The sequence below is a fragment of the Pipistrellus hanaki genome, assembly GCF_964339955.1.
Source record: "Pipistrellus hanaki genome assembly, chromosome: 4".
Classification (NCBI taxonomy): Eukaryota; Metazoa; Chordata; class Mammalia; order Chiroptera; family Vespertilionidae; genus Pipistrellus; species Pipistrellus hanaki.
The window spans coordinates 63,158,525-63,170,835 of NC_140506.1; the positions used below are offsets into that span (position 1 = coordinate 63,158,525).

At 39.8% G+C, this 12,311-nt stretch overlaps 1 protein-coding gene across 2 annotated transcripts in view; it reads left to right on the top strand.

Moving 5' to 3' along the window:
* TNFAIP8 (TNF alpha induced protein 8) overlaps positions 1–11,523 on the top strand; it is a 114,418-nt gene extending 102,895 nt beyond the window's left edge. For both annotated transcript variants that reach the window (XM_084880472.1, XM_084880471.1), the window contains exon 2: positions 7,579–11,523. In XM_084880472.1, coding sequence (XP_084736598.1) covers positions 7,579–8,144 — 566 coding nt within the window. In that variant the 3' untranslated portion in view covers positions 8,145–11,523. The remainder of the gene's footprint in view (positions 1–7,578) is intronic.
* The last annotated feature ends 788 nt before the right edge of the window (positions 11,524–12,311 follow it).

The window sequence follows — 12,311 nt, forward strand, 5'->3', positions numbered from 1 at the left end:
TTGACATATCAGGACAATGCTCTAACCAACTGAGCAATCAGGCCTGGGACTAATTTGTTAAGTTTTTTTTAACAGATCTGTGGAGAAGATTCTGTGCCAGGCATTATATGAGACATATCCTATATGGTCCATGCCTTTGGAACAATTCCAAGAGGTGGGGATCATTATTCTCATATTAGAGATGGGGAAACATAGTCTCAGTGATATCCCTGAGCAGTATGGCAGTACAAGGAACCATTAGATACAGGATATTTGTTTACTTTTATAAGTAAACTCTTCTTTTCCAGGGACCTGGGGGAATTAGTTGCCACAGGAAATGTGTACTAGAAGACAAGCTTATACTGTTCTTGTTTTTCTTTAAAGTTAATATGTGTTTAGGGGTATGTTTTTAAGAAGGTAAACACATGATTCTTATGCAATAAAAAATGTGCATGCAAGGGTATTACTTGCCTCATTAATTAATGATGAATCAGTCAGCTCTTATGATAGGTTCAAAGGAGAAGTCCAGTTGCAACACAGACAACCAAGAAAAGGAGAAATCAGTTGCCCTTCTGCCGGGGTTCTTGTTCCGGCATTAAGATTTCTCCAGCAATCTGGAGAAAGACTTTGTGTAACTGAAGTAAGAGTCCAGAGACGAAAGATAATTTTGAAAGGCATTGGGGGTCAGAGGAGCCTGGCTGGAAAAAAAACAAGTTCTTTTTTTTTTCTTCTTAGGAGCCTTGCTTTTTATTAACACAAATTGTCCTAAGCAAGGTGGATATATACACTTTAAAAGGTAGGGTTTGTGCAGAAGCAGTGTCAGATTGGGGAGTAGTCTATAGCTGTTCAGGTGTTTGGCCAGTAGGAGGCAATAGCATATATATTAATCAGTTTTCTGCAACTCAAAGTTGTCAAATAGCTAAATAAAGAACAATAAAAAGACTCTGGAAGGGGGTGCATTACAAATTCTAATATCCCATTGAAAAGCCACCCAGTGATATTTTTTCTTTATTGGCCCATTTTAAAGTCACCACTTTCCCCTTATATTTGTCTTTTAAAAAAAAAAAAATAATAATTTTTGTTGATTTCAGAGAGGAAGGGAGGGAGAGAGAGATAGAAACACCAATGATGAAAGAGAAGCATTGACTGGCTATCTCCTGCAGGACCCACACTGGGGATCAAGCCTGCAACCTAAGCATGTGCCCTGACCAGGAATCGAACCGTGACCTCCTAGTTCATAGGTCAACACTCAACCACTGAGCCATGCCAGCCAGGCTATATTTGTCTTTTTAATTATGTTTTAAGTGAGCATGTACTTTTTGCAAGTGGTAGATAACACACAGAGTGAATGACAGAACTTGTCACTGTAATAATGCATACCATTGGTTTTTAACCACTTGGGGTCAGGAAGATTCATACACACCAAAATGTGTGTTCAATATCAGGTTAAGAATCCCAGATGTATTAATTATTTCAAGACTACGTTCTTTTGTGTTAGGGCCTCATCTGTGTGACTGAAGGCCAATTTTGGGGTTAAGGTGCCTGGCACCTGTCTTTTCTCTCTGGCTAAGATTGCCTCCAGCTGCCTGCCTTGACCCTTCCCGGGCAGCCTCCTCACAGTTGGAATCCCTGCCTCTTATGCTGACTGTGGTCCTCCACCCCCACCCCTGCACTCTCTTTCTCTTTTTGTTTGCTGTTCCTTCTCTATCCACTTTGGGATTTGTTGGTGTGGAGGGCTCTCCAGCCATTCCGACTATCCCTTACTTCTCTGGAGCATTTCCAAATCCCAATGCAGGCAGGTCAACTCTCAGCCTGTTGACATCTTGTGACAGTGTTTACAGTTGCTTATGGCCACTTGCTGCTCCCCAAACTGTCTTTTTTGTTAAGCCCCATTTAGATTTGGAGTGACTCAGAGGCGAGAGAAATAAGATTTTTATGTATCTGTTTAAAGAACTTTTATTAACAGACTACAACAGCCAGACATGCTCTCTAACTTGTTTTCTTTTTCATCCTTTCTAATGCTGAGCCTACTTGATCAAATTTTAATGAGGCAAGAATTAGCAGTGGCATAGATGTGCATCTGTCATCACTATTTAAAAGCTCCAGGTATAACATGTTTGATGGGTGAAGAAATTATGTATTTGCGTGAGGTTGTAAAGAAGTGACTTGAGTGCTTCACTGTATTAGCAATTTCTGAGTTTGGGCAAGGTTATGGGGAATTTTTGTTAATTTTATAAAACTAATTTTTCATTAGTTAATGCTTTAAAAATGTGGTTTTTTTTTTTAACTTTCTGAGTACTTTGTAAAATATATACAGGGGTCAATATATTTTTAACCATTAATGTTTATCTCCAGATTTATAACTGTTGATGTTGAAGCCAGGATTCTCTGAATATCAATTTGCTTTTCAGCAAACATTGCTAAAATGGACTATTTGATTAAGCCAAGAAAGGAGCTACCAAGGATGGGGGAGGGACAGTAAGATAAGTAGGTGAAAAATAGCATTTACAACTGTTTATGTAAAATACTCTTAAGTAGTTTTTACACAGTAATAATCCTTTGTTTACTTGTAACATTTGGCTTCATTTTTCATTAGTCAACAATGTACATGTGTATTATAAAACACAGGTGAATTCATCCTAATAGGTAAAACATTGAATCAATACTTCCAGCACTTTCTCCTTGAGAACATCTATCCACATCTTGGTCACGCCCCAAGACATACCTTTAGCTTACCCCTCTGTTACATGCTTCATCATAGATCCAATCAGAAGTAGAAGTTTCCTCTACTGTATCTCCTTCAGAACCCCTGAGTATTTGAATTGTTGTCCTCTGCTGTTTTCTCATGGTGCATCACAAATCTTCCCTCTTGAAGAGAGCAAATTGATGACTATGAGAGAAACCACCCTCTGAGTGCTCTCAAGGGGAAGGAAACCACATTGTTAGCTAGATAAAACAAATATCTGTTTCATTGCCCTTTAAAGCAAACAAACAAAAACTCCCACTTATATATTTAAAACTCTAATTTTGCAGCTCAGCATGTCTTCATGGAGAAGTATTTAAGTATAGTGAAGAGGGAAGAAATGGGTTCTGCTTCTTTCAGAAGTGCCATGTACCAGGCACCCTTTTAGGCCCCTGGAGGACACAGTGAGCAAGACACAAAAATCTTAGATTCTGCCCTGGGCAGTTTTGCTCAGTAGTTAGAGTGTTGGCCCGCAGACCAAAGAACCATGGGCTTCCCGGTCAAGGGCACATATCTCAGGTGTGGGTTCGATCCCCGACCCCCGGCAAGAGGCAACCAGTCGATGATATGTATCTCTCATGTTGATTTTTCTCCCTTCCACTCTCTCTAAAAATCAATAGAAAAATATCCCTGGGTGAGGATTTTAAAAAATACTTACATTCTGGTAAGGAGAGGCAGACATTAAAAATGTAGGCAAATGAGAATTTCAGGAACAAGAAAGTGTGATGGTTAGCAAATAATTTAAGGAAAGCATCATTTTCTAATTTACTTTTTTTTTTTTTTTTTTTTTTTTAACCCTGGCTACTTTGTGGGAAGAGATTGGAAAGGGGCATAGACTAATCTGTGTGGAGATGGTGGGAAATGGATAGAATTTAGAGAATCGAGGCAGGTAGCATAGAAAGAACTTGATAATGGGCTGGGTAAGGGAAAGGATGTATGGTGGGTGACTCCAAGGACTCTGACTTGAGCAAATGGATGGAAGGGATGCTATTAATTAGGATGGTAACAGTGTGGAGGAGTACTTTGGAGGCAGGAGGAAACCAAGGATTCGGTTTGGGACATGGTACATTTGAGATGCCTGACAAATAGCCAAGGGAAAGAAAAACCTTGAATGCATTTGCAAGATGAATTGGGAAAAGAGGTCAGGGCTGAGCTATGACTGTGGGTGTCATTGGCACATGGGAGCATCTGAAGCCACGGGAGTGGATGAGGTCACACAGGACTGAGGGAAGAGCGAAGCAGAAAAACCGTCCAGGACTAGCCCTGAGATACACCAGGCCTCCACAGGACCTGGTAGAGGATGTGGAACTGACAGATGAGCCTGAGCAGGAAAGGCGGTTAATTTTCTAGGAAAAGAAAATCACATTTCATGATCACAGACCACACAATCCTGGCCAAGAACTCCCAGCCGCAACCCCCAGTTGGCTCCAAAGAAGCCTCCACTCACAGGAGAAAATAAATGAGCTACAGGCGCGTCCTCCCTGCAAAGGGGGAGAAAGAGTCTCGTTCTCGTTCTGAACGGTGACTGCAGAACAAAACCGAGTGTGAAGCTACTGCCGTGTTTCTAGAGCAGGGTTTGAAGTTCCTGAGATGAGTGTGAGAGCCTCAGCGATCAACTTTTCTGTCCTGGTTCAGACGTGGTTACCAGTAAGTGAGGACCTATCTTGCTTAACTGGCAGGAGCCTTGCTTCCTCTTGTGGGAAGTGAAAGTGCTGCACCACAGAGTTTCTGTTTGGTCTCTGTGTTTGAAACTAAATGGGAAATTTAGATTTGATAAGAAAAGTAGCCTAGATGAGGGGCAGACTTGCACTCCAGCCTTGGAAAGAGGAGCACAGAGGAATCCAGGACCAAACTCTGCAGCCTCAATTATTTCACCGTGTATGACGGTACTCCATCTCATAGGCATTACAGTGAGTCCCAGATGGGATGTTTGCGACTGTGCTGTGTTTGAATAGGTTAAAAGCAGAATAACCTTTCAACTGTATATAGAACTAGAGGCCCGGTGCATGAAATTCGTGCATGGGGGAGGGGGGTTGTTCCTCAGCCCAGCCTGCACCCTCTCCAATCTGGGACTCCTTAAGGGATGTCCAACTGCCCATTTAGGCCCGATCCTGGAATGTTGGCTCCCAATCGCTCACCTGCCTCTGCCTGATTGCCCCTAACTATTTATGCCTGTCAGCCTGATCACCCCCTAACCACTCCCCTGCCAGCCTAACTACTTTGTGCTGTCCCAATTGTCCCTAACTGCCTTCCCTGCTGGTCTGATCGCCCCCAACTGCCCTCCCCTGCAGGCCTGGGTTCCCCCCAACTGTCCTCCACTGCAGGCCTGGCCCCACCCAACTGCCCTCCTCTGCAAGCCTGGTCCCCCAACTGCCCTCCCCTGTAGGCCTGATCCCCATTAACTGCTCTCTCCTACAGTCCTGGGTGTCCCTCCCTCCCAACTGCCCTCCCTTGCCAGCCTGGTCACCCCCAACTGCCCTTCTCTGCTGGCCTAGTCACCCCTAACTGCCCACAACTGCTCTCCCCTGCAGGCCATCTTATGTCCACATAAGGACAGCCATCTTGTGTCCTGGAGTGTTGGTCAATTTGTATATTACTCTTTTATTAGATAGGATAAATACTTGAAATCCTAAGTTACTTACTGTGTATTTGAAAATTTAGGGCTATTCCTTTCTGTATACATCAGGTTTATTTACTTGTTGAGGTCCATATCATAAGTTCAATAATGGAAAACAGTCCCTGGTCTTAAGATGGTAATACTGTATTAACTTCTAAGCAAAGTATTGAAGACATAGCTGAAGGTATAAAATACTTGAATTGCTGCCCTGGCCAGCATGGCTCAGTTGGTTGGGTGTCATCCCGAGCACTGGAAGACTGCTGATTCCATTTCCATCTCCTTAGCTATCAGGTCTCAGGTGTGAGTTAACCCATATGCTCTTTTACCAAACCACCGAAACATAGGAATAGAAATGGACTACTTGCTTAAATGTTGAAAGCATTAAAAAGCTTGGAAACCTTCGCAAAGTTGCCTGTTTCTCATGCTTTTTCACTTTCCTTTTCTTTCTCAAAACATGTTTCATTTCTTCTTCTGCAGTTTCAGTTCAGTTTTCAGAAGTTCTAATATTAACATTTGTTTGAAGATACTAGCTCTAATCCAGTCAAGCTGCTCTTTCACAGTGTATGGCCCTGAATATTTAGGAATAATGTTCTGGTCGCAGGGAGCCACTTTGCATCCGCCTATACTACATACCATGAGCTACTTTGGCTCAAATTTCAAATCCAACATGGCAGTTCCACATTGAGGAAGTCATTCCTGAAACGTGCTCCCAGCCTGGATTCACAAGCAGCAGTTTTCTAATGTTGCTGGCCTGTCCAAACTAGAAATATTTGTATATCATTGATGCCCTGACTCATTCTTCATAATCTGTCTTTTTAAGCCTTTTATCTTTCATTACTGGATGAGTGCTTTCCTACACCCAGACCTAGACCTGTACACGGGCATACGTGGAGAGAATAGCTGCTCCTGAGCCAAAGGTAGAGCAGAGACACTGAGCTCCAAAGCTCTGAGGACCAAGGCAGAGGGAGAAGGCACAGCTGTAGTGGAGCTGCATGCACAGAGGGGGGAGGGAGGATGGGAATTGGAGAAAAACTGAACTTGGTTTGAAATAGACATTGATTGAGCATTGGCTGTAAACATTGAGCATTGGCTGTAAACATTCACTGATTGGCTGTAAGCTAGGAACATCACTAGTGTCTCATTAATATTTAACACATACAACTATTTAATATGCACCTTAAACCTCAGTCAAATTAAGTTATGATAATTTGAGAGGTAAACTCTAAGCCTCAGGTTTTTTCAGAGTAAATTGTTCATGTAGCACATATTATTGTCATATAGTATGGTTATTTTCTGAAAATGTGTAAAGGGAGCAGTGGTCGTTCATCAAAAATAGCAAGTGACTATAAGCTCTCCAATGAATTTTTTTTTCCAATACTCAGCTTCTGGGAGTTGAAATTCAGGGTGGTTAGGTTGGCCAAACTGGTAGGTATTGACCAGTGTTGTGGGAAATTTGACTTTTTACAAGTGGATTGTAAAGCTGGGCTCTCCTTTGGATTTGCTTCCATGATTTTGCCATTTTACTCAATATCATAGCTTTGTCATCTGTCCCTCTTACATTTAAATGAGTTTCTTTAAATTATTTTTTGCTGTTTCCCAGAGGACACTTGTGGAGTTGATTTTATATTTTTGATGTCTTTCTTATCAAATTAAGCTAGAGAAAAATTGCATAAAACCTTACTCCCTCCTGAGACACACTATTTTTATAATTAGAAAATGTTACCTTTAAGAAAGTTGAACCCTTTAACTTCTAAGCAAAGTATTGACGACATAGCAGAAGATATAAAATACTGGAATTGCCACCCTGGCCAGGGTGGCCCAGTTGGTTGGGTGTCTTCCCATGCACCAAAAGATTGGTGATTCCATTCCCCATTAGGGCACCTGCCCAGGTTGCAGGCTCTATCCCAGGTGGGGCCTGTAGGAAGCAGCTGATCAATGTTACCCTTTCACATTGATGTTTCTCTCCCTTTCCCTTCCTCTCCCTCTAAAAATCAATATTAAAAAAAAAAATACTTGAATTGCCAAAGACTTTAAATATTATACACAACAGATTGGAACATAATGCCCAGAAATGTAGGGAATTTCTTTTAGCTCTTTTCTAAACAGAAACTAATATGAGTAGATGGGAGGCATATCGTACATATAGTGGGAAAATGAGTTGGAAAATGCACCACAGTATCTGTTTTTCATTTGCTCTGTCACTGACACTGATGTGTTATTCCCCACTCTTTGTTTTTAGTGGCCACAGATGTCTTTAATTCCAAAAACCTGGCCGTTCAGGCACAAAAGAAGATCTTGGGTAAAATGGTATCCAAGTCCATCGCTACCACCTTAATCGATGACACGAGCAGCGAAGTGCTGGATGAGCTGTACCGGGTGACCAGGGAGTACACCCAGAACAAGAAGGAGGCCGAGAAGATCATCAAAAACCTCATCAAAACCGTCCTCAAGCTGGCCATTCTGTACAGGAATAACCAGTTCAATCAGGATGAGCTCGCGCTGATGGAGAAGTTCAAGAAGAAAGTCCATCAGCTTGCCATGACCGTGGTCAGTTTCCATCAGGTGGACTACACCTTTGACCGGAACGTGCTGTCCAGGCTGCTGAACGAATGCAGGGAGTTGCTGCACCAGATCATTCAGCGCCACCTCACCGCCAAGTCACACGGACGGATTAATAATGTCTTTGATCACTTCTCAGATTGTGATTTCCTGGCTGCCTTGTATAATCCCTTTGGGAATTTCAAACCTCACTTAAAAAAACTTTGTGATGGCGTCAACAAAATGTTGGATGAAGAGAACATATGAGCATGTGAATTAAGATGGTGACTGCTCCTGATTTACCTGAGGTGGAGCCCTATTGATTTATGAAGGAAAGAGGTGCCTTTTGAAGAGTAAACATATTTCAGGAAGACTTTGCCCAATCCAAGTGTCAAATGTTCATGATAGTGTTTTGTGAAGCTTGTTTTAGTTGAAGAAAAGCATATTGCCAAATGTTGTTAAATGCTTCTAAGGGTTAACAGAACCTGGGAAAGATGTGTTATGCAAACACAAATATTGAGTTATTCAGAGAAAAATATGCATGGCTCCGAACCTCGAGACATCTTTTTTGAGGACGGTTGTTGTGTTGGCGGCACATTGGCTATTTCTAACATGTACAGAGTTATGTTTTGATTCACTTGTATTCCTTACTATGTACATATACCTCTTTTAAAAGCCAAAAAGTTTCCCTTGCTTTCATTCCTCCATTTGAAACCATCCCATTTTCAACTCTACCTTTGTTGAAGATTCTTTTGCTAAATATTTTTGTCATTGACATTCAAGAATTGTCTTTATTAAGACATTAAAGAATTAAGGTAGTCAAATTGGAACCCTCAGAGAAATAGAAAACTTCTCTGTTATAGAAAACAACTGTATTTGAGGTTATTAATAATGTTTAATAACAGATATGCTTCTGTAGGTGAGTCCTGCTTTTTAGTACCAACCGTGACACTTCCCCAAACGTGATAATTTCCCAGAACCGAATGGTATGCCGTTGCCTTGAAAAGCTTGTTGAGGGCTTAACTTCCATGTTACCTTGAAAATGTGCTGATGGCATCTCCATTTTTAATATTCAGTTCAAATGTAAGAGACAAAGAAAAATCTAGATTGTTCTTGATATTAGGGCAATAAAAAGTACATGGTATTAAGAAAATCAAAACAATCTTTCTTTTAGAGATGAGCCCATCAAAATAATTTAGGGGAATGAGAGGCAAAAGGGAAGAGAGGATGTTACTACAGACCACGAGAATGAAAATGAATGCATTTCAATGTTTAGTAAGATTTGGTAGATAAATAAAGAATGCCACTTTTTTATTTAACTGAAAAGGTTTTTGCTTTTTTTTTTTTTTTTTTTTTTCTATTGTGATGAGTAAACTAGAGTATTTGCATTTTGAGCAGTTTGTAGTTTCTATATGTTTTATATGGGTGAATGACAAAGTAAACATTTGCTTATTTTGTAAAAAAGAAAGGAAACCTGTGGGCCAACAGTATCACCTGGGAAATAGCAGACAGCCGCCAGCACTAAACATTTGCATTGTCATCATGTCTGTGATTTAGTGTACTCCTGCCTTGAATTTGACTGCTTCCTAGAATAGTGACATTCAAATATGGTTCTCCAGGAAAGGGCCTACGACTAACACTTCCAGAGATTGGTATCTGCTTTAACCCACTACCACCTAGAGAAGGTAGTCAGTTTCCCTGGGACCCTCATGTGCTTGTCTAATACAAGCAGCAGAGGCAAAGAGTATCTCCCTGTTTGATAATAAATCCTGACATAAAGATTTGAACTTAAATTACTATCCTTAAAAAAATGATTAACAGATAATAAATAAATAAATAAATAAATAAATAAATAAATAAATAAAAAGATTACTATCCTTACTTTCTAGTGCTAGTAGGTGATCCCTATATGTTATAGAAATAGCATAGTGACTGCCGAAATGACCCCTCTAGCTTCAAATTCTGTAGAGTACCTCATAAATTTAATTCAGCAGCCTTCCTTGCCCAGCTCTTCTTCCCTCACATGAGAAAGCTGAGTGTGATGTGTGGGAGCTCCTGATTGTTCTCTAAGACCTCCCTCAGCAAGTGGGAAAATGGAGTGCTCAGTCAGATGGTGTGTGCTTCTTGCTCATCGCTAGATACAGACAGGACCAACAGAGAGAGAGGACCTAGGGATACATTTATTAATAGATCAGTCTGGACACATCCTATCCTAGAGTTGTGCCTGCAGGCTAGCAGTGAAATTTACTTGGAGGAGGTGTAGAGGGACTCCTAATCTCACAGGGAAGGAAGGTCTTGAGGAAGGAAAAACTTATCTCTCAGCTTCATCTCTGGAAGGAACTTATCTCCTTAACAACCCTGTGCCTGGGAGTCCTGCCCTAAGGATCAGTTACAAAATCTTAATCAGCAAGTTCATCTTTGATGCAACAGGACTCTTTTTGTGCATGAATTTAATTGTGGGGTGGGGAGGAGGGTGGAGTGGGTTGGTTAAAGCTAGAAAGAATCCAAATGTACTTAGGATAGATAATTCTGAGCCAAGCAATAGTCATTTTGGGGGTCTTCTGAAAGTTTTTTAAAGATTGAGTCTTTTTATATTTTGGAAAAAACTTATGAATTGCGTTGTAATTGCTTTTTAAATTTTAGTGCTAATGGCTTCTCTGCAAAATTATGAGTTAATCTAGTAGATGTGTGATAATATTTTTAAAAACATATTTTTATAGATTTCAGAGAGAGAGAAACATCAATGATGAGAAAGAATCAGTTATTGGCTGCCTTTTGCATGCCTCCCAATGGGGATCGAGCCCAGACCAGGAATGAAAACATGACTTTCTGGTTCATAAGTCAATGTTCAACTACTGAGCCATGCCAGTCAGGGATTATACTAGTTTTAATAACTGACATTAACTCATTTAATTCCTACCACAACCTTCACTGTTTTACAGACGAGGACACTAGGGCAAGAGAAGTTAAGGAATTTGCCGAAGGTCACATAGCTATTAAGTGTCAAAACCACAATATCAATAAAACTGTATTTTCCTTTAAAGATAGAATGGATAAAGGCAATTCTAGAAACACCATTTGTTCGGAGAAGAGTGGGCAGCTGGCTTCTAAAGTAGTTTTTCACATAATGACATTTCAGGTGATATTTAAATTCCACAGGGCTGCCCTATTCTCAGGTCTGGGTGTAATTTATACAAAGATGCTTTATGAAGTTTTCAACATGGCTCCTCACTTGGGGACATCTCATGGCTCAGATTTCTGTCCCTTCTGGAACTTAATCTCAAGGTGCTCACAATTAACGATGACTTTGAGCGTTGACACCTGAGGTCAGTGTAACCCAGCCCCAGAACACAGCGCTTTGTGTGCACACAAACCATTTTGTCCCCAGAAAAGGTATAATGCCAATTTGCAACTTCATGAGTTTCCAGGTTTCCAATTTAGAAATATCTGAACAGGTAAGTTTAAAGATAACCTGTGTTTTTCTGATTAGTAAACCTTTCATATACAACTCAAAATTAATTTTAAAAAAGCAAATATCAGGAGCTTTAACACAGAAATAATGTATTATATGGCAGTACTTCATAATTACCTGGTAAGTTTTTCTCCCACCATATAAATAAATACTTACAAATACATTAAGCTTAAACTTAATGATGGATTTTTTTTTTCCCTCCACAAGCATTTTTTGGGTCTACATTTTCAAGTCAATTAAATTTTTACTGAAAATTTAAATTTATCCTCAAGGTACTTGATGAGAGCACATTAAACTAAGTTATAACTTAGCATATTAATCTTGACAGATAATAAATAAAAGATAAATGTGTCTATCCATATGATGAAATATTTGTTGTAAAAAATTAAGTGCTATTTAATTGCTAAGAAATTAAAATATTCTAATGAAAGTTTCTAATGAAACAAATTTAGTTAGCAAGTTAATAAGATTTATAATATTTTTTAGCCAATCTTGCATTTCCAAACTTATATTATCTAAATTAGTTGAACCCTTCAGTGTTTGAAAAATTACTGCTTTACTTGATATATTGTATTCCTGAGCATAAAGCTTCCGTGTAATTTGTTAAGCTGAAAGCAGGTTTTAATGCTCAGTGCTGTTTATGATAGGTAAAATTTATTCCAGCTCTGAAATAATTTTCTTACTGTGATTCAGATGAAGTCTTTTAGAAACACCTAATGAAAACACTTAGGCACTAACCAGAAAAAATAAAAATAAAAATGAGTCAACTTTTTGTTTCTAAAGTGGAACAGAAAAGTCTTAGGGAGCTTATAATCACATATCACTAGTATGGCAAAACTATTGAAAATCCATTTTCTCTTTTATTGAGGTGTCCTCATGGCTAGTTATATAGGCCCAGAGCCAGAGAGACTTTCATTTTGGGGAATTTCCCAAAATGGAAACATTTTCCCGTAATATTGATT